The following is a 25,688-nucleotide window of genomic DNA, read 5'->3' on the forward strand; positions in this document are numbered from 1 at the left end:
CATTATGGCAGGAGGATTCCCGAATGAATGTTTATCTTTAACGTAATTTAGGTTCGATCGAATGAAAATAGACCTTATTGCTATTGCTGTAGTGCTTAGTTTGTTTTGCAAAACGTCAATACTACTTATGTCAAAATGTCAAACGGAGCGCAATATTGTTAATGTTTACGCATACGCAATACGCATATTTTTTTAAATTAAAGCGTGTGAAACCGTGTGGCACAGCTAGTATATTATAGTTAGTAATTCAAAGTAAAGTAAAGTCGTCGTAGTTTTTTTAGGTGTATTTCAAAACTAAATCAAGTTCCTATTAAGCATCAGGAGAATTTAGCATTGTGCTCCACTGAGTCACATTATGCTCTGTAATTGGAAAACTCACACTTTAGCCACTTCTAGCGGAATTTCGAAAGTGATTTATTTACAAAACTGGCAACTTTTTTCTTTGATGTAGCCACAAACTAGATTGTCCTAACGGCAACACTGCTGGCAGCCCTGAACCACAGTGCTTTTTTTGGTTTATTCCCCGCACTCCGCAGCCCGCAGACTTATATATAATTATAGAGGTAGAGGTAGAGGTAAGGAGTTATAATTGAGTTATAACTGTAGGGGTCGATCAAAAAAGTGTTTAGCGGTTATGCAATAAATTATAGTTTAAAATCCCCCCTCATTGCTAGAGAGTATTAAATTTGCTAGTTGCTGAACTTGAAGACGAAGTAATGTGCTCTGTTATAAAATAAAGTCCCCTGCCGCGTCTGTTTTTATGCGATTAACTTTAAAAACTCTTTAACGAATCTTTATGTCAATTTCACTAATAGACAGAGCGATAAATAAAGAAAGCCTGGATGTATAATTTTCTATTATTTAGTTTAAATATGACGATAAATTATTAAAAAGGTCGGATTAAGCAACCGGTACTTTCGTTGAAAACGTAATTATTCTCGCACACCTGTCATAATTTGCGGATTTGCGGGTTTGATTGCTGCTCGGGATGGACATTTGTATTATTACTATGTTTGTTTCCAGTCGAGCTGTCAGTTCTTATAGGGCTCCCCACCGTGCCTCGGAGAGCACGTAAAGCTATAGGTCGAGGTTGTTATCACCTTTTAGCAATCGTTACTAATAGTAAAGAATATATCTGCCAGCTCGAAGTGGATTAGCGATGTGGATTAAGCTTCGACCCTTTTCTACATTTGGCCTAAGCCCACCAGTATAAAAGTGCACATTTATAAAATTAGGATGTTTGTAATTATTGATAGGATTTTTTTTTTGTAATTATAAAAAAAACATACAATTTACTTACAGGTCTTGAATTAGTTTTAAAATGAAAATAACTTATACAATTTACAGGTCTTGAATTAGTTTTAAAATGCTAGAATTCTGACAAAAATGACAATTTTGTAAAGGTAAAAAATTAAACACACTGTAGCAAAAAATATTTTTATTTAGGATTTAATAAAAAAAAAAAAGAAATGTCAAAATTTCAAAGTATAATCTAAATACTCATATCTACAAATCCAAATAAAAATAATGTTCCTGCAAAGCAATTTTATACATAAAAAATACCTTTATTTGAAAGTTAAAACACACTGTACAGATGTAGCGTTATATATGGTATTTTTCATATAAAAAAAAAGAACTAATTTCAAATGGCAAATTATGAGCATATTTTTACTATCACCATAAAATATGTACCCTAAAATCTCTATGTATTTATAATTGTAATGAAACATTCATATCACAATATGAAATAAATATTTTAAATAAATCTATCTAAACTAGTTCATTTTAAATTTCTATAATCATACGTGTTAATAATTGTCAAATATAATCATATATCATTACTTGATTAACGCTAATATATACTGGTCATTAAAACCCTTATTTCATTAATAATAATAAAAAAACGATATACATATATCTCTATAATTTTAATCTCAAGTATATAAAATACTAATATCATCAAAGAACAAGCATAGCCTCTCTTGAAGGTAAATATGCATTTGGTTTGTTGAAACATATTGTAGACACTATGAAATTTCAATAAGTATTTTTGATGATCAATGGATCACATACAATTTAATTAAGCAAATTATTTTTCATAATTTATACTAGACAATAATTAATATAGTTTGTTTTAAAATTTAGTGTTAGATGCTTTTATATTGAGTTATGGCAACATTTAAGTATTGCAATTTGATGCTAGTTTATACTCATAAAGAATTATAATTTAAATTACATTTTCTGAGTCAATCTCTCCCTGTTCCACGGTCATGTAAAGACCCTCTTCTTCGTACGTAGAGTCGTGCTTAGCGAGAATACGGAGAAGAGGGCGGAGTTTCATCCACCACTGTTGCTTTGGTATTCTTTGGCTGAAAGATACACAATCAGAGGTTTTTTAAACACTATATTTTAAAATATCATTATTTAGAGGAAAAAAGCTAATTATTTAATAAGCTTAGTTATTTTACAATGACTGTTAAAGTATGTTTATATTAAAACTACACAGTAACTGAAAATGACAACCGATCCGATGAGTATTGAAACTCCATACAGATGAAAATGCATATTAGGTTTAGTTATTATTTATTGAAATTTTTAAAACTTACGCAAAGTTTGTTTGAGATTTCAGTTCTTCCAGGGGCGTGAACTTATATTGTCTCTTGACGACTCCAAGTAAGCAAGCTGAGTCCGGACCAGTTGCAGGCCCTTTTTGAATGTTTTCGACTAACCAGTGTAAGCATTTCGCGGCCATTTTAGTTCCCATGTTACGATCAAATGGTGTTGGAGAACCGCCCTGTTGCATATGACCTGGAAAAAAGCAATTTTTAATGCTGGAAAGAAAAGATCATTACTTAATTTGAGTATTCTTACGTTCACTGCATTGCTATACCGTAATAGTCTTTAAATATTGTATTGTTCTGGGTCTAGGATATTAATACAATTACCGTATAAGGGTTGGGACACAATCTGTCTCGCTATATAAGTGCAGATTGGCGGATATACGAGTTAAAATTTCTCACGATATGAAAAAAATATTCCAAAAACTTCTTAAAATTTTCTTTACTGTCGAGTATAAGGCTATTTTACGACTTATTTATTTTAATCTTAGTGGTGTACGAATTTACTGAACATTTTAAAATTCGTAACCCAACCAAGGTGTTTATATATTTTTTAAATATGCTTAAGTGATTAAAACACGAAGAATACTTTAGTTTTTATCAAATCACTCACCAAGAACGTTCATCCTGGCTGTAAACAGACCCTTGCCTTCTTCAGAATATAGACGGTAAATGAAGTCAGTATTGTAATTATCATTGGCCTTCTCATTACGAAGAATGAGACCTCGTTGAATACCGCCTGTCATTTTAGATGCTATGTGATATACGTCTTGTTGTAAATCCTTTATAGAGAATTTCTCTTCATAAATGTAGGCAGCGTCAGCACCGCCAGCCAAACCTGTGTATATTGAGAACTGTGTATATACTCTCACATTATACAGGATGAGTCTGCATAAAGTGCACATATCAAAATCCGGGAAACTACACCCTATTTCATCAATGAAAAATTATCAAAAAAAATAAAAAAAAATATATTTGATTTTTTATGAATATTTTAAAAATTTTAATTGCCGCTGCTAGCGCTATTTAAATAAATCGGTATAACTTTAAACGAAATGTCCTGTCACGATGGAGTAAATTTTATAATGCTTGCTAATAATAGGCTAAAAATATCTTAGAAAATTAATGCTATAAATTTAGAATAAAAAAGAATTTGATGAAATTTTATTTTTTTTTTCATCATTTTTACAATAATGTTAAAATTTCTTAAAACATCGTCCCGATAACCCTACTTTTTTTTAACCGACTTCCAAAAAAGGAGGAGGTTCTCAATTCGACTGTATTTTTTTTTTTTTTTTTTTTTTTTTTATGTATGTTACATCAGAACTTTTGACCGCGTAGACCGATTTCGACAAATTTTGTTTTAATCGAAAGGTGGTGTGTGCCAATTGGTCCCATTTAAATTTATTTGAGATCTAACAACTACTTTTCGAATTATATCTAATAATGCGTTTTTACTTGACGCTTTTTTCGTCGACCTACGTTGTATTATACCACATAACTTTCTACTGGGTGTACCGATTTTGATAATTCTTTTTTTGTTGGAAAGGGGATATTTCTAGTTTGGTACCATGATAAGGAAACCAGGATCTGATGATGGGATCCCAGATAAATCGAGGGAAACTCTTGAAAATCCGCAATAACTTTTTACTGGGTGTATCGATTTTGATAATTTTTACTTTAATCGAAAGCTGATGTTTATCATGTGGTCACATATAAATTTTATCGAGATCTGATAACTACTTTTTGATTAATCTTTGATAACGCGTATTTACTTGACATTATTTTCGTCACCTTACGTTGTATTATACCTCATAACTTTTTACTGGGTGCACCGATTTTGACGTTTCTTATATAAATTAAAAGCTACTATTCGTCACGTGGTCCCATTCAAATTTAATTGAGATTTGATTAGTAATTTGTGAGTTATATCTAATATTGCGTATTTACTTGACGGTTTTTTCGTCACCCTACGTTGTATTATACGTTATATCTTTTTACTGGGTACACTGATTTTGATCTTTTTTGTATAAATTAAAAGCTAATACTTGTCATGTCGTCCGTTTTAAATATGATTGAGATATAATGAGCAATTTTTGAGTAATCTTTGATGACACGTATTTACATGACGATGTTAATAAGACGGCTGTGGTCATGTTCAATACTTTGCCACAACGCCATCTATCAAAATGTAATGAAATTACTTCGTTCACTATCGATCAAATTACAATATTCCACTAGAGTAGAGAGTAGCAGTTTATTCGTTATAAATATATTTGAGCTTTTAATTTTTGAGTTATCGCTAATACTGGGTATTTACTTGGCTATTTTACGTCGACCAACGTTATATTAACCTCATTACTATTTTACTGGGTGGACCGATATCGATAATTCTTTTTTTAATCGATAGGTGGTGCTTGTCATGTGGTCCCATTTAAATATAATTGAGATTTGACTCGAACTTTTTGAGCTATATCTGATATGGCGTATTTACTTGACTGTTTTTGAAGTTTTCTCCTTAAGAATCGATTTTCATTTAAGGCCCCGGAATGAAAAAATTGAACAGTAAAATCTACTGAACGAATGACCTTGTTAGAGATGGCGTTCAGACGTTTTCTAATAACGCAATTAGGTTCCGATAGATGGCGTTATTGCATTCATTTATTTACAATTTGATATAGTAATAATATATTTCTTAGACTAGTAAGCCTTTTTGTGCCTATTTAGACAGTTGATCTGAAGGGGTAAAGTCCAGTCGTGCATCGGAGCTGTGTGAAAACATGAACATTACATATTTTTAATAAAAAAGACATAAACCGTAATTCAATATAAATCCGCTTCAATTAAAAAACCCGCCGTATTAAGCGATGTCAGCGCTTCGCGCGAATCGACGACGGGCCTTTTATGAAATTTCTGCCTACAATCGCTAACAAAATGTTAGAAATAACAGTAGAACATTATATAATTCTACAATTTTATAATGTCGCGTTATATGGAATACGAACAAAGTATTACTATTTTTTCGTCGATCTACGTTGTATTACTCTTCGATGTAATTGAAGTCGGTTTTTTTTTCGTTTGCGAGCAAACACAATTATTTTAATTTTAAGTTATTCTACATGGTATTAGCTTTCTAAAAGTAAAAATTGCACACTCATTACTAAGATACAACATTTTAAATCAGCGTTTAAAAAAAGCAATCAACACAGTTAAACACCGAAGTAGGAATAAAACAAAAATATGTATCTTCATAAATCATTTATTATTTTTAGCAAATTAAAATCAAATACTCATTATGCTTATTATTATATTATATTATTAGCAAGCATTATAAAATTTATTCCATCGTGACAGGACATTTAGTTTAAAAGTTATACCGATTTATTTAAATAGCGCTAGTAGCGGCAATTAAAAATTTTAAAATATTCATAAAAAATCAAATATAATTTTTTAATTTTTTTTTTTTGATAATTTTTTCATCGATGAAATAGGGTGTAGTTTCCCTGATTTTGATATGTGCACTTTATGCAGGCTCACCCTGTATATTGCATATAGGTTATAATATGGAGACAATAAAGTAATTTACTATAGTTAGTGCTGTGTGGCTACGGCACTACAGAATTTAGCCACCCCCTCTCTTCCCGTGGGTGTCGTAAGAGGCGACTAAGGGATAACAAGGTTCCACAACCAACTTGGAACTTAAGAAACCGACCGATGGCGGGATAACCATCCAATTGCTGGCTTTGAAATACACAGGCCAAAGACGGGCAGCAGCGTCTTCGGTGCGACAAAGCCAGTACTGCGGTCACCAACCCGCCTGCCCAGCGTGGTGACTACGGGCAAAACACATGAGTTCACGTTATTTTTGGCGTAAACTTGTGGAGGCCTATGTCCAGCAGTGGACTGTATAGGCTGTAATGATGATGATGAGTGGCGAATGAGCTTGTATTAATTAAAAAATTATATATGTCAATCAAATCCGATGACGATTATTTAGCGTCAGAGTTAAGAATTTTAATAAAAACCAATTAACTGTACTTGATTTAACATACGCAAGATTACGATTTTGTTACTTTAGAGACAAGTTATTTTATACACTTTTCGATCTGCAAAAAAATTCCCAAACTACTATAGAATATTTTTTTTAGTTTTTCTGGAATTATTTATTTTTTGTGCCTTGTTATTTATTGTTTAACGGCAACGTTTAAGTTAATCTCCTTCATAATTTGTATTTTATATAATTTAGTTGCACATAATTATATAGCCTTGGGACTATCTATACTAATAGTATAAAGAGGAAAGATTTGATTGTTTGTTTGCATTGAATAGGCTCCGAAACTACTGAACCGATTTGAAAAATTCTTTCTCTGTTGGGAAGCTACAGTATCCGCGGGTTACATAGGCTATATTATATTTTCAAAAAAATGAAAGAAAAGAATTTTTTTGAAATTTTTGTTAAATACCCGTGCGAAGCAAATATATATTTCAACTCACCAGCTAAGGTTGCTAAGTAGCCGCAATAACCACCCATAGTCTCGACGACGAACACACGGCGTTTAGTGCCCTGAACAATGAGAATTTATATTCTTCTTTATACAAAACACGATCTACCATATCACATCAATTTATTAAATGTATAGAGTGTATAGAATTGAGATTTTAAATTAACATGGCTATTTTTATTATTAAAGTTATTTAAAACGGGATATTTACCATGTTTTAATAATATTTATTTTACGGAGCTCGATATCAATCTTGTGAACAAGACTTTCGTAGATATTGTAGAATCCGCAGAATTGTGATGTTTTAATTGCTATAAAAAGAGGTTGCTAAGAAAATCGAAAAATGTTAATAAAGACAAATTTTTTTTGAATTGAGATTGGAGGATGTGTCATAAATTATACAAAAAAGTGGTATAAATATTTCAAATAAATTTCTCAGATAAACAAAATACCCGTTTTACAAAAAGTCAAATATGAAGTCGGAAAAGTTTTCATAATCGCTGTACCTGGTTAATACATGTACTTAGGTACTACGACGGAAATTAGGTCAAAAATGGGATATTTCGACTTTTGAAATAGATTACTTTTCATCCCCAATTCCTGAGCATGAAGAACTTGGTATGCAGTTGAAAGACCCATACAAAAATATGTTAGTCTTACCCACGATTTTCTTTAGAGTAAAACCGCGCAAGCAAGCAAGTAATTTGTGTACGTGTACCTGAGCGGATTGGCGGATTCTGTCGCAGATCTCGGTGATCTCATTGAGAGCGGTGTCTGCGCCCAGCGAGAAATCAGTTCCCGGCACGTTGTTACTGATGGTCGCCGGAATCACCACTAGAGGAATACAAAACTCTGGAAACTGCGCGCGGGACTCGTACAGTTCTAGACCCGCTTGATATGCCTGGAAAGTATTTATTGTTTGTAAAAACAATAGACAATGTATGGATATGATATAACATACATACAATACTATTGGCAAAGTGTAATTTGAATAACTTTTTATAATAATAATGGTTACGAGGTTTATGCTAATATTCACGAAAATAGTGAAAGCGTAAATCACAAAAAAATCCTGAACAATATTTTACGAAATATTTCATTCGTTTAATTAAAGACTTTTTGGTCGCCCAGTGATCGAAATTCAACCATAATTAATTTAATTTGTAAGTTTGAACATTATCAAGGTTCTGTTGTCAAAGACTATACTTCTATAATAATAAACAAAAGAGTATATATGCTTGTGTGAGTCGAATACATGGTAGACTGTGTGATGTTTTCTTCATTGATTTAATGTATTTTTGGGCATAATTAAAAAAAACATATTAGCACTGAACTTCTTTATATAAACTATAAGTGTGTGAAATTTCATACTCCTCCGTCCGCGCAATTTTCGTAAAAAGGGGTACAAAGTTTTGTTTCACGTATTACCTAATATATAGAAGATTCCAGAGCAAATAATAAAAATGTACAATATTTGTATCAAATAACAAGCTAAAAGTAGAACAATTTGACAATAAGTTATTAAAATACTTATTAGTGTGAGTTATCTCTACTATACTGATTTTTACTATCAACAATATTACTATTTGCGCAACATTAGATCTCTGAGCACTGCAACTGGCTGATACGATATTAAGACACAAATTGATATCGGCCATACAGTAGATTTGCTGTGTGGCTACGGCAGTAAGAATACGGTCACTCCCTCTCTTCCCGTGGGTGTCGTAAGAGGTGACTAAGGGATAACACAGTTCCACTACCACCTTGGAATTTAAAAAGCCGACCGATGGCGGGATAACCATCCAACTGCTGGCTTTGAAATACACCGGCCGAAGACGGGCAGCGTCTTCGATGCGACAAAGCCAGCCTTGCGGTCACCAGCCCGCCTGCCCAGCGTGGTGACTATGGGCAAAACACATGAGTTCACGCCATTCTCGGTACGAATTTCTGGAGGCCTATGTCCAGCAATGGACTGTATTAAGCTGAAGTTATACAGTAGATTACCATGGTTCCTTAATTTGTGTGGTATGTGTTTCTTCATCTCTAATTCAAGATATCCTAGTAGAGGTTATTGAGTGTAGTATTTCGATCACGTGGTTATGTTTGACTAAATAGATAGTGAATACCTACTGAGTAATGACTCAATTTTCTATAGTATATAAGTACCTCAAATCCTCCAATAATAAGAAGACCCTGGATGTTAAACTGTTTAATCCTAGCGGCAATTTCACCCTTTTTATCTCCAGGCAGGGTTCGTTTGGTGCCGAGGAATGCTCCGCCTTGCGCCACCCAGCCCGTTACATCAGACCTAGAGTATATGTTGGCATACAGTTATTTATAGCTGTAATAGTCGTTTCATTATGTTCGTCGGACATTTAGTACATAGTGCAATCAAAATTTTAATTGAAATACCAGGTCCAAATTCCAATTACAAAATAAACAATGTAAATGTTTTTTTTTTTTAATTTTTTCATTATAAATTATGGAGAAATTAGAGAAAAAGAGAGAGAGAGAAAAAGAGAGAGAGAGAAAGAGAGAGAGAGAGAGAAAGAGAGGGGGGGAGAAAGAGTTAAAAAGTTCTTTTTTTTTCAGTAAAAAAACATTTAAACGTCTGTGGTAATCTCGAGTTGTAAATCTGTCGGTAACTGATGAAACTATATCATAAATTAAGAGAAGAGTGTGGTACATCGAGTGCGCTGACGAGTTTACCAATCCATCTTGACGATGTTCCCGCTGATGAAGCCCTCGACGCCCTCGTGGATGCCCAGCACGGTGTCCCCGCGGTAGATGCAGTTGCGCACGAAGGAGCGCACGGCCGCGTTCATGCCGCACGCCGGCGCGCCCACGTGCATCACCGCCAGCGTCAGGCCCTCCTGCGCGACACTACTTTTAACCGCTACGCTTCAGCCTGTAACGTCCTACTGCTGGCCATCGCCCTCTTTCCCCGTGTACTAGAAGGATCAGAGCTTAATCTATCACGCTGCTCCAATGCGGGTTGGCGGATATAGTTGCCTTCTATGAGTAACGATCGCTATAAGGTGTACATGACAACAACCAGACCGGAAATAAATATTTGTATAAACACAAATATCCACTCGGGATTCGACCAGAGGAATCGGGAGGGAACTTTTAATCCTAGTACAGTAAAAACTTGTTAACACTAATTCACACTACATTGGTAGTGTGCTACATGCGTGAGACCTTCGTAAGCAACACTACAAATCTCGTTAAACCCAAATTAACCAGACAGTGCGTCAGACCCTTCTGCACAATACTACAATTAGTGCTACACGCTAGACATATTTTAAAAATTAATTTTACAACATCCATGGGTTCGTAGTTGACCATTCAGAAATATTTGTTACTCTATGGCGTGCGTTCTTTTTTACAATAGTTAACTTCAGACCGGCAGTTCTAAAACTGTCTAGAATTGCTAGGATGGTCCGACACTGACAGCTTATCGTTGTTATTCCGATATTAAATGTGCAATAAATATATCAAACATAAATAATTTATTACACGCTAGACCTAAAACTAACTATGATAAAAACTCGATAACTTCCCCAAAATTTAAACGCATCTTTGGCAAGTGAGGACATTAGGTCGCAAACTTGAATAAAGCGACTAGATTAATGGGTGAGTGCAAAGAAAGTAATGACGATTGATGGATACATCTTTACATATGAGTTAAACGAGGTAAAGTTAAAGTCTGTACGTACAGCAGGTTTTCCAGATTCATCAAAGGCTTCCTTGGGAGGTTTGAGACGAGTCAACATTTTGTAAGTCTCCAAATTCCGAGCGAAACTGCGCCCGCGCAGTTGTACAGCGAGATCCCAGTTTTTGTCAGCCATGGCCTAAAAATATCATTATACTTTAAATAAAAAATGTATTCCATATCATACACGAAACAAGATGTCCCTCAAATAAAATTTTTACTGACTGTTAGTTACTGCAATTAATTATTTAGAAAAACTAAACAAATTTATTACCTACAAATAAATTCAATTATTTTAGATAGGTGATCAGCACGTTGTTACTCTGTTTTATGATGCTGCCCTTTTCAATAAGTCAATTAAATTTTTTACAGTACAGAATCAAAATGATTGTACAAAAAAAGACTACATTAAGATTAAACCAATTAGTAATAATATTAACTAATTAAAACTATCATTCAAAAAAGTCTTTAACTTTAGTATAATATTTTAAAATACAGATATATAGATTATAAAGATATTCCTTTGTATTTCATATAAATTTTATTGTTTTATCTTTATTTTATCACCTTAGACACAGCCTTAGTCCGATGTACACAATCCATAAGCGGTAGACGCACAGCTTGGTTTCCATCCAAGGTTACCACACATGATTCTGTTTCTGGGGTGGCCTCCATGAGAGCCATTACAGCTTCGGCACCCATGCGACAACCCTATTAAAATAGTAAATAAAATGTAATTTCTAAAGATATTGTCCGTGTATTAGGAATTAAATTATTTTATAACAATTAAATAGAATTTCCTCCAAGGAGTTGTATAGTGTAACTCTTACCAAAATTCTATCAAAAGCAGAAGGCGATCCTCCACGCTGCACATGACCGAGAACAGTAATCCTTGTGTCCTGTTGTAGGTTTTCCACCACCACCTTCTTCACCAGCTCAGCGGTGATCGGCTTACCTTCACGGTCAATCGCTCCCTCTGCTACAATGATTATGTTCAAACGCTGTCCGGACTTACGTTCCTGTTATTATGACATAAATATTTTATTGAGGTGCAACTAAGAAAAAAATCTAACCAAGTTAAAATTTTGACTTTACATGCTATTAAATTTATTATTGTTCATGCATGTAAATAGAACATATCATGCAACTCCACTTGTAGCAACGTATTTGTGATACCATAAAACTACTAAGAATGAACAAAAATTACCAGCGTAAGAAATAAAGAGTTGAGCACTAAACCTAAGCAACAAACAAGCCAAGCCATTCATTATGTGCATTATTTTTTAATTGGTGTATTTATGATTGATATGATGAGTGTTTGGAAGCTAGGATTTTATTTAGAATGCTACTAAAGTGTGTATTGTGTGTCATATATATGTAAGCAATGTCACCCAATTTAGTTAGCATACCTGTTGCAAACGTTTGCAAAGTTTTTCAACCCAATTATTGGGAACAGGATCTTCAGGGATAAAAACTTGGTCAGCCTCGCTCGCCAGAGCGGCCACTAATGCCAGATAACTGCAACAAGCAGCGCCCAAGCAAAATGGACCATGGAAATGATACCAAAGATTTGCAATTTAAAAAAACTATGAAACAGACATTAATACTAGATTTATACGTATATATTATTTTATTTTATAATGCCAATTCAATTTTATTTTACATGAAAGTATGTGCATCAGTGCTAAATAACGTTGACAATTGATAAATGAAATGGAGAATAGAAAGCGATCCTGCTCCCATATAAAAGAAATTAAATTCTTGCCTCTTTTATTTTTGCACACATTTTTTTTTCCCAATTCAAAGGTGCTGGGTCTTCGCAAATAAAACTATAAGTAGCATCCGTACAGAGTGCCGTGTAAACTGTAAGAAAACTAATGAGATATGTAAATTAAATGCTAAAGAAAATATTACTGATTACAAAAGGAAGGTCATCGGAACAAGGCATATCAAGGCAATGATACGTAGAAGTTTGATGAGCTTGCCTGTTCTAACTTATCACAAAGCTTATCTTTCCAATCCACTGATGGTGGGGCCTCTGGGATAAACACAAAATCTGCTTCAGATGCCAAGGCTGTGACCACAGCAAGATATCTACACCAACAGATTATTATATATATTTTGACAACTTAATTATAAATCCCACATACATATTGAATTGGCTTCAAATTATAAAATAAAAATTTAGTTATTAAGCTTAGAGTTTCTTACCCACAATGTCTTCCCATAACTTCCATGATAAATGTTCTTTGATGAGAGTAGGCTGTGCTAACAATTGCATCAATAGCTTCGATAATACGATGCAGTGCAGAGTCAGTACCAATAGTCATGTCCGTGCCACAGAAGTCATTGTCAATGGAACCAACCTACAAAATAATTATTATTATGCCATTACTTAAAATTTACTAATTTCAAAGTTTGAAAAATTAATGTTAGAATCACATCAATTATTATAATAAGTTGTTAATGTCTATTTTGCATATTAAAATAAAATTGCAACTGACCAATACTTTTTTACATGAATTTTTCTCTTAATTTGTACAACACAAGTTAAACATAGTTGACAATTATATATTGCTTGATGCATTACAGGTATTCAAATTGTTATTACCATTCCAGCAATATGCAAATGTTTATATTTTTCTCTTTGGTCTTTAGTGATTCTATTATTTGCTAGCAATTCATCCAGCAAGGTGGACCACTCTTCACGGAATAGATTGGCACCAGTTAGTGAACCATCACCTCCAATTATTACCAAATTAGTAATACCTCTTGTAACTAAGTTACAGGCAGCACTTAATCGTCCTTCACGTTTCCTGAAATGTTACGACATATGTTTCATTATATCATGATGCCCTCTTAATATGTTGCACTAAAGGATATATTATACTGATATTTCATAGCATACATTAAAAGAACTTTTTGTAAAGATTACTCACATGAAGTCCATACATCTGGCTGATCCAATGATGGTACCACCTTTATGAATAATCGAGCTTACTGAAGACCAATTAGCTTCTTCGATATTATCTCCACCATCAACCATGCCTTGATAACCCTCGCGAATAAAATACACCTTACATCCCAAATAGATACCCATTCGAACCACAGAACGGACAGCAGCATTCATTCCTTGAGAATCTCCACCACTGGTAAATACTGCAAGCCCTTTACCTTTATGAGAGCCTCTCTCAATAAACCTCTGACCGGACGATATATCCATTTTTTTTTAAATTTTAGTTCAACCAAACACCTATAAATAATAATAACAATAACAATTCAAAATTATATATTAATTAACTTGTAAAAAAAATTACAGTGAATATAGAATACTTGGCATATATAGTTTTAACGAACTTTAATGCGTAATTAACTTAAAAAAATATTTAATTACTTTATTTTTTGAATGCCGGAGAAGGTGAACTTTATCAAGGTGACCTTTGGATTGACATCTATGACAGTTCAGACTCCACATTAACGTTTTAAAACACTGCTGAAACTAATTTTTAAAACAAACTACATACAAATATTGAGGATTGTTACGCTTATAATTATGGTTGCTTGATAAGGAAAAAAAAAATCTTTAATTACATCCAACGTCCAATAATACACCGTAGCTTCACGAAAAAATAATCAAGTATATACGCATTATTAGAGATAACTCAAAAAATACTGAGCGTATTATGTTGATTGAATTTAAATGGGACCACATGAAAAGTATCAGCTATTGATTAAAAAAATTGTTATTGAAATCGATTCATCCAGTAAAAAGTTATAAGGTATAATTCAAAATAGATCGACGAAAAAATACTTAGTCAAGTAAAAACGCATTATTAGCAATAACTCAAAAAGTGCTTGTCACATTTCAATTAAATTTAAATGGTACCACTTATAGGGCACCACCTTTCAATTAAAAAAAAAAAAACATTAAAATTATTCCACTCAGTCAAAAGATCGGAAGTAAAAAATACGTCATAATAAATACATAAAAAATAAATTACGTAACTTTTTTTTAAACCAAGTGGTTAACCGTTACGGCAGTAAAGAATATAGTCACTTCTTCTATTCCCGTGGGTGTCGTAAGAGGCGAGTAAGGAATCACAAAGTTCCATTACCACCTTGGAACTTATAAAGCCGACCGACGGCGGGATAACCATCCAACTGCTGGCTTTGAAATATACAGGCTTGAGGAGGCCTATGTTTTTTTTTTTTTTTTTTTTATTATGTTATGGGCTTACTCTTGACCTCAGTCTAGCTCTAGAGCACAGACGAGGTCGAAGATGGAGCGAGTTCGCCCAGAAGAAGCCTGTTCACTCGCGCTTTAAACATGTTCGGGTTGTATGAACTCGGAAATACAGACGCCGGCAGGGAATTCCATTCCTTGGCTGTGCGCATTAAAAAAGATGATTCGAAGCGCTTTGTACGTATGAAAGGTATATCAATCAGGTAGGGATGAAAGCCTGCGGTGCGTCTGAAAGTCCGATGGAAGAAAGGAGATGGGGGTATATGAGCTCGTGCAGCTCCAGGGCACACTCCCCAAAGTACAACCTGTAAAAGACCGTTAGACTGGCAACCTTTCTTCGGTGAGTCAGAGTGTGAAGAGATTTCACCAAACTGGCATTACCGATTAGCCGCTTGGCTCTGCGTTCCACTGAGTCCAGTGTGGCGAGTTGATATTTAGCTGAGCCATCCCACAAGTGACTGCAATATTCCATGTGGACTGCGATAGGCTGAAGTAAAGTGATTGAATTGAGAACCTCCTCTTTTTTTGTAGTCAGTTAAATAAACAGACATTATACTTATATTTTTCAATTATTTTAGCTATAAGTAGATACAAACTAATATTCGAGAGTTAGACAAAATAATTATAGTAAATAAAAAAAAAAATGCTTAGTATACATGAAAGCAAAATTTAATTGAGTACGATATTTTTTTTATGGCAGCACCAAAATACATTCTCAAAGATATTTTTTTTTTCGTTTATCGAATCTTTAATGTTCTTAACCATAAAATTTGATTGGAACTATTATCGTATCAAATTATATTAATATGTATCAATATCAACTAATAGTTAATTTAATCACTAATTTAAACTTTTCCCGCTTTTTTTCGGTTTCTACTTTCTGTAGGTATACTATCGTCTGCGTAGGGATTGTCGGACTATGATACACAATAATAATAATAACGAAGGCTATGCTGCTGATGGAAAAAAAAACAGATCCTATATTCATGTACTTGTAAGTACCATTACAAGTGCGATGAGAGCATTAAGTTTTGTAATTTTCACATGTTCTAAGAGACTCATACACAATTTGTTACAAACAAGCCATTGAAAATTGTCTTTACACAACACTATCAGTTACTAAAGCATTATCATTGGTGTAACATGTACTTGAAAATCGATACGGTAATAAGCAGCTTAAAATATTTATCTACATTCATCCGTAGTTACTTACATCTTTAAAAAGATCAAGTGCTCCTGATCAGTTCTCCTCAGGTCCTGCTTAGCAAATTCGCAATGGAGTGGCGGGCCGAGTGGAGGATTAGACTGTATGCCTGTGACTTTTAGATGGCTTTCGAATGAAATATGAACACAAACGGTGTGATTTCGTTGCCCCATAACATAAAATATACAAATCTATTTGGAACGATCTAATCAAGGTGTCCAATTCATCGTGCGAGCATAGAAAATATTTAGCCATGATGACGTATGGTAGATTCGTTAGTGTGGCCGTAAAGACTTACCAATACATATATAATAGCTTTCGTATGTCCTTAAATGCAACACACCATCGCGCGAAGTAAGAACCTACAAGAGGCATAGTTTATGGGTACCAATAAAACAATGCGTCTTGTAAATAGCCATTTGTTGATGCAGAGTGTGGCCGATATATCTGTATATTTAGCTTAAAAATTTGGAACAGCTCCATTGGGGAAATAATTACATGTGATTTTATGTGATCTTCTGTACCCTAGTACAGAAGATCACATAAAGTCAAATAATATTGCTTTCAATTAGTGCAGTGTTTTGTGGGTGAAAAAGGTAGCCAAAGCTCCCGAGGAAGGTCTTCTTCACCACCCTAGTGGGATAAAAATCCTTTGTTAAAATTTTATGACGTAAACGTACTTTTATCTCATCTATTTCATCACTATTTTAACATGCTAAGTCCGTTTTCGTGACATTTACTCGTATAATCGCTAGTAAATACGGATACTACTTTAACCTCCTAGGAGAAGACACCTTTGCGTGAATTAGTTGGATAATAGCTGTTGTAACGCAGTATATTTTGTAATTGTATCAGATTTTTATTTATTTTTTTTTTTTAATAAAATGATAGTCTTGCGTTTGACCACTATTTCATGATAAGTGAAAATGTGGTCTAAGATGGAGCACGCTTAGAAGAAAGAAGCTCCAGTTGTTACTTGGCTGAGCCATCCAAAAGATGAGAGCAGTACTCCATGCATGATCGAACTTTAGAAGCTGTTCCGGAGTGAAGTACCGTCTCACCTTCGAGAAGACGCCCAGTTTTTTGCCAGCTTTTTGAGCCTTTGCCCCTATGTATGAGCCAAAATTGAGGGCGGATAACAAAGTAACGCCAAGAAGTTTCAGGTGGCCGGTTATAGGCACGGGCACACCTCGGAAAGAGGAAGTCAGATGGAAAGGACTCCGCTTTGTCGAAAAGGAAATGACTAGGTCTAAGAGGCGTTGAACTTGACCAGGTTTGCGTCACCCCAATCAGAGACAGCTTTAAGTGACAAGTTAAGACGCTGAATCGTGGCTTTCCTCAACGACTGGATCACAGACCCACTAAGTCCAACTACATTTATTTGAGGACAAAATATGATTGACTACAATGCCTAAAATGTATTTTGGTATCTGATTAGTAAGTAAGAATGATTGGCCAAATTAAAAAGTAGGGTATCATCCATCAAACTTTAACAGTCCACTGCTGGACATAGGCCTCCCGTAATGTTAACCATTCCGTCCGTTCCTGCACCTTCAGAATTCAGTGGCTTTCCGCTGTCTTCTTAAGGTCGTAAGTCCACCTGGTTGGATAGCGGCCTGTGCTCCTTTTGCCAAGACGTAATCGCGCGTGGTCGGTGGTTCCACCGACCGTATGTGTATGTTATGGATATTTCTTTATAAAAAAGTATACACATATAAACGCAAAATAGTCTGATAAATATCGAAACTCAACATGGTTATTACCGAGAATAATTATCGTGTTACTGTTACTATAAGTTAATGAAATAAAGTTTTGGGATTAGATCCTGTTTCACCGGTTGACATTAACGCTAATTACAGATGACGGTATCTAACGTATTAAACTTTATAATAGGTATATTACCATTTTTCACCATCGAATTCCAATATGACAATGCGTTTGCGCAGCGGTCACAGCACTGGTTTATGACTGTTGTGTTGTCGGTTGAGTATTCGACTCTCTCACATGAGATATATTTGTATGGACCATACATATATTTGCCGTGGTCTAGGCTTTTAGCCTTGTGTATTACGTGTGTTTTTGGACACCCGATTAGTCAGTCCTGACTCCTCCACTTTTGAGTGTGATGCGTTCATTTATTTAATTATATTTAATATATTTATAACATATTTCTTTTTATTTCAAATCATTTCTTAAGTGGGATGATACAGGTCACAAGAACCTATTTTTAACCGACTTCCAAAAAAGGAGGGGATTCTCAATTCGCTTGTATTTTTTTGACCACCTGCAGTTGTAATCTCTTTGTATCTTATATGCTGGATAAATTTTATCCACAAACGGGTAAAATAGTCCCGCAGTATTTTGATTTTAATGTTGATGAAATATTTAATACGGTCATATGATTCTATATGTGTCAATAAAATACATAATTATATATTTTCTTCCTACATTTTAAAGCAACATTTTGCCGAAATATAAGTGTAATTTTAACGTAATTTCTGGTTCGAATGGGACCGTTTAATGATTTTAGTAACATCTAGTGTGATCATAGTAAACATTTAACCCTTGTAACAAGAAACTTTGTCTACTAATGTTATAATTTAGAGAGTTTAAACAGAGCGTGAACAAAAATGTTTGAAACCATTTACTAATATTATAAATATTTTTGTGACTTGTGATATAACAGAAATTGTTTTATTAATGGAATATAAAAACAACATAACTATGTACATATTTTCTATGTGTATACACTGAATAAAATATTAGTACAAAGCGTTATATATACTTAAAGATAAATTTTTAATAAAGTAAAGTACTTACAAGAGAAATTTGGAAGATATTTTTCACAAAACATTATTTAACAATATGTACTATATGTTTACATGTAGTAAGTACAAATTACAAATAAAATTTCTAAAAAAATATTTGGGAAAGTAATAATATTTTAAATTTTTGTCGTAAAATTATAACTATCATAGGCTAATTGTAAGATTTTTGTAAAGTATAAATTATATGTAATTTATTGTTCATTAATTTCACAAATAAATTTAAAAAAAACAGCAAATTAAAGAAACATTTATTTTTGTATAGATAAGTCATCTTTAATTTTAAGGTCAGATATTTACTTATTTCTACGCCTGTAATTAGATAATCCTAGGGTTTAGGATGAATACTTAATAGTACTGAATTTAGTTGAAGATGACAATAATACAAAACTACATAAAATTCTATTAATTCATTAATATTGTGCTTTTATAAACATCGAACACAGCCATTTTATAATTCTATGAGTTAGTATTATCTTAAATTAAGTTACTTTCCATTGTGATAATTATAACATATTATCTAAAATTTCAATTTCTATTACAATACAATTTGCCAACTGTGTTTTATATAGCTGAGCAATAAATAAGCCAATGGCCTTATTCATCATCAAATATCGAAACATTTAATCCTTAAGTTTATAACTATATATTTAAGCCTTAATTTAGTATACTGCCTTGAGAGGAAATGTAACATTTAAATAATTAGTATTTAATTTGCTAAATGTTATTTCGTATGTTTAATATAATTATAATGCCTGTATGAATCTAAGATACTTAACTTTGCTAGGAAAGGTTTTATTAACAATTTCTAAATTAATTGTCGGTAATACAGTGACGTCTATTATTATGCAAATTAATAAAAATAATGATCAACCTATTTTCCTCTATATATTTCTATGATACGATCTTGATCGACATATTCGAAGATATGCGGGGCATCCATTAAAATACCAACTGTGCCAGCAGTAGTAACGAAAAAGAAGATGTACAGCTGCAATCTGTCGATTACCATAGCAACGTATTTCCAATCTTCTCGTGTCTAAAAATAAATTCAATATTTTATAATATATTTTAAATAATTTTTAATCGCAATACTCTCTTTAACAATAGTTTTACCTGAATATAAAGGTCTTCATTGCGTAAATGTTCTGCAATAAATTCCACTGCTTCAGTAGCTTTAGCGGCTTCAGGGGACAGAAGTAAAGAATCAGAGCTTTCCGATTCTCTTCTTTCGCCAAGTCCAAGACCGCCAAGAGCTCCTAAGCTCCCAAGTGCTCCAACTTCACCACCCCCACCAGACGCTCGATTTATTTTACAGTTCGGATGATGCAGGTCAGAAAGTTCCATTGCTTCCATTTTGCTTTGCTTAGCTCCGATTGCACTATATTAACATACACCTATTATTTTTTTCCATGCAAAAATAAATCATTATTTCTCTAAAATAATGTTATGCTTTTACCTTATATGTTTTGGTAAATCGTGAGGAGCAGCCGCATGCGGTGGAGCTCCCATTCCAGGCATTTCCATCATCCAACGCAGACGTGTTTTACGTGGTCGTCGCATGAGCAGTAACGCTGGTAAGTAGTGCAGGAAAACGCTTCGAATCCAAAGTGGCATTCTGTAAGAAAAGATTATATTAGATTTAGGTTGCTCGATCTTTTGCATATTGTAGAATATTTTTGTTTTACGACATTGTATACAAAATATGTAATACCTATGTGTTCTAGGTCCTCTAAAATTCCAGTTGATAATTATAACAGTAACAAGTATACTGACAGTATTCATTATGAAGGTGAATAGAAGATACTTTGCGATAAGTGGTAATACAAGCGATGTCGGCGGAAGAATTTTTGATACTAAAAGTAAAAACACAACCAGTGACAAAAGAATGCTTATTCCCAATGTGACCTGAAAAAGAAAAATAGTTATTTCACATCTTGAGGCAGGCACATCTCGTTAGACATTCTTAAGTTTTAAAGAATAAATGTGTAATAAAATATGTCTTACTTTTTCTCCAGCTTCAGCAGGTAAGTAGAAGACAAGGACACAAAGAAATGATATCAAAACAGTTGGTAATATTAAATTCACGGTATAGAACAAGGTTTTTCTTCTTATTATTATGTAAAACGTTATATCAGTTTCAGTTGGGTGATTGCCTTCATATATATTTAAATACGCCGGCACTTCGATTATATCCCAAGTACCAGATTTCCAATAGTCAGACAGGTCAACAAAGTTTTTATTATTGTATAACGCGAGTGACACTTGGTCGCCGTTGAAAGTCCAGGATCCAAATTTCATGATACAAGTTTGTTGATCAAATGGAAAATAGGTTACGTCGATAGTACATGAGCTCTGTAACAATATAAAAACGACTGTTTTAAGTAATAATACTTATTAATAGAAACGTTAAGAAAAATTAATCGTTTTACCAACTACTTACCTGGTAAATAGCTGGAGGAACCCACAAAACTTCTCCGTTGGGATAAATTAGGACGTTCGATTTATATCGAACTTCATAATTGCCGTCAGCACTGAAAAAATAGTTTTTGTTGACATTGATTAATGATTTCTTACGTGTGCATAATTCAAGTTATTTAGGTAAGAATATAATTTTTATTAGTTTAACGTAAATACGCTATGAAATTATTCCTTATATAATAATAATAACACGCTTATAATAATAATACACGCTAATTTTGCGACTGTTTTATAAGTTTCCTGAGGCAGGATTACTGGAAGAGATTCTAGCATGGGATAAGTAGTGCCTTTGTACCAGCATTGTTTATAAAAGCTGTTTCCTTTTGCTATACTAGTGTACATAAATTGTTAAATAAATAAATAATTGTATAGTATAAACGTCATTTACTTGTTAAAAAGTACGATGTCTGGTTTCCAAACTTTGTCAGGGGGAAGTCTTAGCACACCAATACCACCGTAGTCAGCTTCGTCCCACATTAGTTGGTAATCCATCCATACGAGCCGGAGCCAAACATTCGATTTCATGATTTGATTTTTTTCGTTCTAAAAATAAGAGACAATTAGTGGATTTAAGAAGTCTACCAAAGTACTTAACTATATACTCAATATAAATTATTGTGTTAACCTTAGGTACTTGAAATATTTAAATGTTTATTAATATCTATAATAATATAACGCTATTTTTTGATAAGTTTCTTTTTCAATTGAAGTTTAGGTTTAGGTTATTTTTAATTTTATACTTACGACATTAATCAACTGCACAAAAGCCAGGCCAAACCGAACATCGACTTTTTGTGTCATATTTTGCACAGGGCGGATAAGTTTGTTGTAGCCTCGGAAAAGATCCCGGACTAGTCGTTCTTCGTCCTCTGAGCACCATCCTATTTGATAATTATAAATTTTATTGAATATAATAATTATCGTCTAAAATTCTGTTACGTACTGATCAAGGCGAGAAAAAAAACGGTTACATTATGTTTATACGCAATAATAAAATCTGTTGTACTTTATATACTATAGGACGAACCTCACAAAATCTTACAACGTTTGGTTATTTAGAGAAGCGCAAGCTGCTACACTGATGCTGTAGCCGCGATCAATAAGGACCACTTGGTGAGATACTATTACGTATCGACAGTTTTAGAAATTCACGCTAAAACCGGCATTGTCTCTAAAAATTAAGAGTTACCTACATATTTTTATATTACATTTTTGATTTATTATTGTTGTCATACGTATGCATAAATGGTAATTGTTAAAAATCTCTATAAATAAGTATCATAAGTATAATATATCCAAAATATATTAAAAATTTTAGGATTAAGAAAATCCCCAAATATTTACTACTTATCGGAAAGGTATTATTTGTTTGTTTAGATATATATATATATATATATACTTCTTATAAATTAAAAAATAAAAACATCAAATTCAAATTAAAAAGAAAATTAATTTTATCCTTAACGGTTTTTAAATTAAAAATGATTATCGCGTACCTGAATAAAGCGCTGCAAATAGAGCGATGGCCAGCAAGGGTGCGCGCGACCCTGCAGTCATGGCGGCGGCCACTGCCGCACGCGGCACGCACGGCCCCTCGCCTCGTCTCACGCCCGCGCCATACGCTACCGCCCGCCCATATTACTCGTAGAATCACATTTAAACTAAACGCCCTCTACCACATACTTATATGATAAATTTAAGCTTTTATATACAATATTTAATTGCAAAAGGAAACAAACAATACTACATAATATAATAGTCAATCGTTAAAGTTTAGTTGTTTCTAGTTTAAGTAGTTTCTTTCTTAATGGGAGAAATGAATTTATTAATTAGATACATTACAGTAGTACTGTACGCGTATAAAATTATAATGTTGTAGGCATTAATTGTGTTGTAAAGTGTTTTCTTATAAATTTTCAATCTAATAATAAATGTGTAGAATATTTGCTATTCCGTAATACACATACCTGTTGTTTATTTTAAATGGCAGATATTTTTACATTTAAGTTTTTATATGACAAATATAAGGGTCTTTAGTTTTCCATATACGTCGATAAAAATTAAATTAATTGAATCTTAACTTTGAAATTTAATTTTAAATTATGTATGTTGTATTTATGTATTCCTTTTCTTATGTAAATCTTAATTATTAAATATAACACAAACAACCGATAAGGTGGCATATAAGATTTAAATAAATTATAATATTAAGGGTAAAGCAATCTCAAATCTCAGTTACTTCTGCCTTCAGTTGTGCGCATGTGCCGGTATCCCTCGGGATATCATCGATTGTCTACAACTACTCAGCCTGCTCCTAAATAACGAACTGGGAATATGTAGGTCAGGGCTATATCTTAGTGTATAGTGACTTAACAACAAGCGCTGTAAAGGTTATTAAAATAAATTAAAAACAGATTTTTTCATTCATTTATATTTAATAAACAAAGTGCAATTCAGAGTATTAACCCTAACAATTGAACAAATTACGGGGACAAACATCGTCCCAATGCCGACGTGGATACGGCGCATTACTGTACTATCCAGTACAAAGATAGTTACTGTAACCAACAATAAATTAAATAATGCGCCTTATCCTCCGCATGGCTCTTCACGACCATCGCGATTGAGGAGATCAGGTCGTATAACAATAAATAAATAAATGTAAGTGAGAAAACACTGGCGTATAATCACATCCGCTCCGCAACTTCCAAAGGAACGTCTCTGATTATGTTAAAGCCGAACCTCAGACAAGAAAAACGACATCTACAGGAAGACCGCGAGGATACAATCGTTACGATTCATGAGTGTATCCGCGCAGCTCCGACAATTTTTTACGTTTTCCTTTTAAGAGGCTTACAATGTTTCCGAAACAAAATTACAATAAGTTTGATAATTTGAATGACTAATAAATAGATTGGATGACATGATATATTAAATTAATGCATGGTGTTCTATGAAATGACTGGTTTTCTTAGGGCCTCAACTTTTGAAACGTATTTCCTTAACTGAGGTTTGTAAAAAGTCGATGTTTATTATTTTCTGTCGCCGGTTAAAATACACCTCAATATAACAATGATCCCAGTAGTATATTTTGATTAGTTACAGAAAACAATAAGGTGTTAGAACATATTGAGGAAGATGAAACAATTGATTTTCGTACGTTTTAAAGTATGTCTGTAGTGTTTGTATATACTCCTTGACATGAGATACTTTAAAAAGCTACATCGTTTTAGTATTATTGCTGTATCGATAGAAGTACAAGGTACAAACGTGATATTACCATACAATGTCATAATGTAATTATTTGTATAAGTTATTTCGAAAGACCAAAGTATGATTTTAATAAAATAATACTTTAACTACAAATTTTAACGAACGTTTTATTAAGCTATAGCTTTGGATATTTTACCATTTATAACAATATCGACTCGTTCACAACGAGGCATATCACAACCTGTACCAATTGAATCAACATTGTTTGTAAAGTTCTATACTAGCTACTGACACAATTACATCTGAAAATAAAGTTAGGGATCATAACCACGATTCACGGAATCGAACAAGAAGGAAACAAAGGGCGGTTGCCTCACTGCCCAAATCCTAAACTGTACATAAATTTTAAGATTTGAGAAAGATCTAACAGATATTAAATTTTAATACGACAGGTCGTTTAACGGTAAGAAGGAAGACTTTTTTGTGTTACGAATTTCAGAAAAAACCACGATCTTAGAGAGTCCAAAATGGCGACTGTTCTAGCGTAGATCACTATTATAAGGCTGGTCATTAAAATGCCAGTATACACCTCATTTATTGCCACGTTGGTCATTTTATTATTATTTTTCTCTCGAAAAATCTGCCAACGCCTAATATGACTGATTTTAACTGAAAAGCATTTGTTTTTCTTCACTTATTGCACATTAATAATGACTATGTGAGATGATTTTATGTCTCAGAGTAAAATTACCAGTCATTAATTTTTGGAAGAGCATAAACAAAGCCGCTGAAAGAGTGGCCTCAAAGATTAAAGGATAAGAGATAGGACAGGCAGTATTTGGTTCATGCAAAGGGATGGCAGTCAGCGGTAACTTATCACTATAGGG

The 25,688-nt window shown here is 33.4% G+C and overlaps 2 protein-coding genes across 2 annotated transcripts; both read right to left on the reverse strand.

The window, feature by feature from the left end:
* Positions 1–1,423: 1,423 nt before the first annotated feature.
* Positions 1,424–14,523, reverse strand: LOC123656724 (ATP-dependent 6-phosphofructokinase). Its single transcript, XM_045592385.1, has 15 exons — positions 14,230–14,523; positions 13,775–14,088; positions 13,447–13,651; positions 13,047–13,201; positions 12,821–12,929; positions 11,666–11,854; positions 11,403–11,546; positions 10,840–10,974; positions 9,830–9,993; positions 9,287–9,428; positions 7,839–8,021; positions 7,113–7,182; positions 3,232–3,456; positions 2,607–2,808; positions 1,424–2,369 (listed from the first exon to the last, which is right to left on the reverse strand). The coding sequence occupies exons 2-15, from the start codon at positions 14,056–14,058 to the stop codon at positions 2,228–2,230; spliced, it is 2,349 nt and encodes a 782-aa protein (XP_045448341.1). The 5' UTR covers positions 14,059–14,088; positions 14,230–14,523; the 3' UTR covers positions 1,424–2,227.
* A 4,427-nt stretch (positions 14,524–18,950) lies between these two features.
* Positions 18,951–23,166, reverse strand: LOC123669477 (acetylcholine receptor subunit beta-like 1). The gene is made up of 9 exons (XM_045603087.1): positions 23,085–23,166; positions 22,333–22,469; positions 21,977–22,131; positions 21,551–21,641; positions 21,115–21,462; positions 20,822–21,015; positions 20,567–20,725; positions 20,224–20,488; positions 18,951–20,146 (listed from the first exon to the last, which is right to left on the reverse strand). Exons 1-9 carry the CDS (start codon positions 23,143–23,145, stop codon positions 19,982–19,984), a joined length of 1,575 nt encoding a protein of 524 aa, XP_045459043.1. The 5' UTR covers positions 23,146–23,166; the 3' UTR covers positions 18,951–19,981.
* Positions 23,167–25,688: the final 2,522 nt, after the last annotated feature.

The sequence above is a fragment of the Melitaea cinxia genome, chromosome 1 (genome assembly GCF_905220565.1).
Source record: "Melitaea cinxia chromosome 1, ilMelCinx1.1, whole genome shotgun sequence".
In the NCBI taxonomy this organism is placed as follows: domain Eukaryota; kingdom Metazoa; phylum Arthropoda; class Insecta; order Lepidoptera; family Nymphalidae; genus Melitaea; species Melitaea cinxia.

Excerpts from the sequence above, each read along its gene's own strand:
- LOC123656724 (XM_045592385.1), bottom strand. The coding sequence starts at position 14,058 with ATGGATATATCGTCCGGTCAGAGGTTTATTGAGAGAGGCTCTCATAAA. Across the intron at positions 8,022-9,286 it reads TTATTATTGGAGGATTTGAG|GCATATCAAGCGGGTCTAGA; the intron begins GTACTTATATAC and ends AATACTTTCCAG. Across the intron at positions 2,370-2,606 it reads AAATCTCAAACAAACTTTGC|CCAAAGAATACCAAAGCAAC; the intron begins GTAAGTTTTAAA and ends TGTATCTTTCAG.
- LOC123669477 (XM_045603087.1), bottom strand. The coding sequence starts at position 23,145 with ATGACTGCAGGGTCGCGCGCACCCTTGCTGGCCATCGCTCTATTTGCA. Across the intron at positions 22,470-23,084 it reads ATTTGCAGCGCTTTATTCAG|GATGGTGCTCAGAGGACGAA; the intron begins GTACGCGATAAT and ends ATTATCAAATAG. Across the intron at positions 20,489-20,566 it reads GATTTACCAAAACATATAAG|TGCAATCGGAGCTAAGCAAA; the intron begins GTAAAAGCATAA and ends ATGTTAATATAG.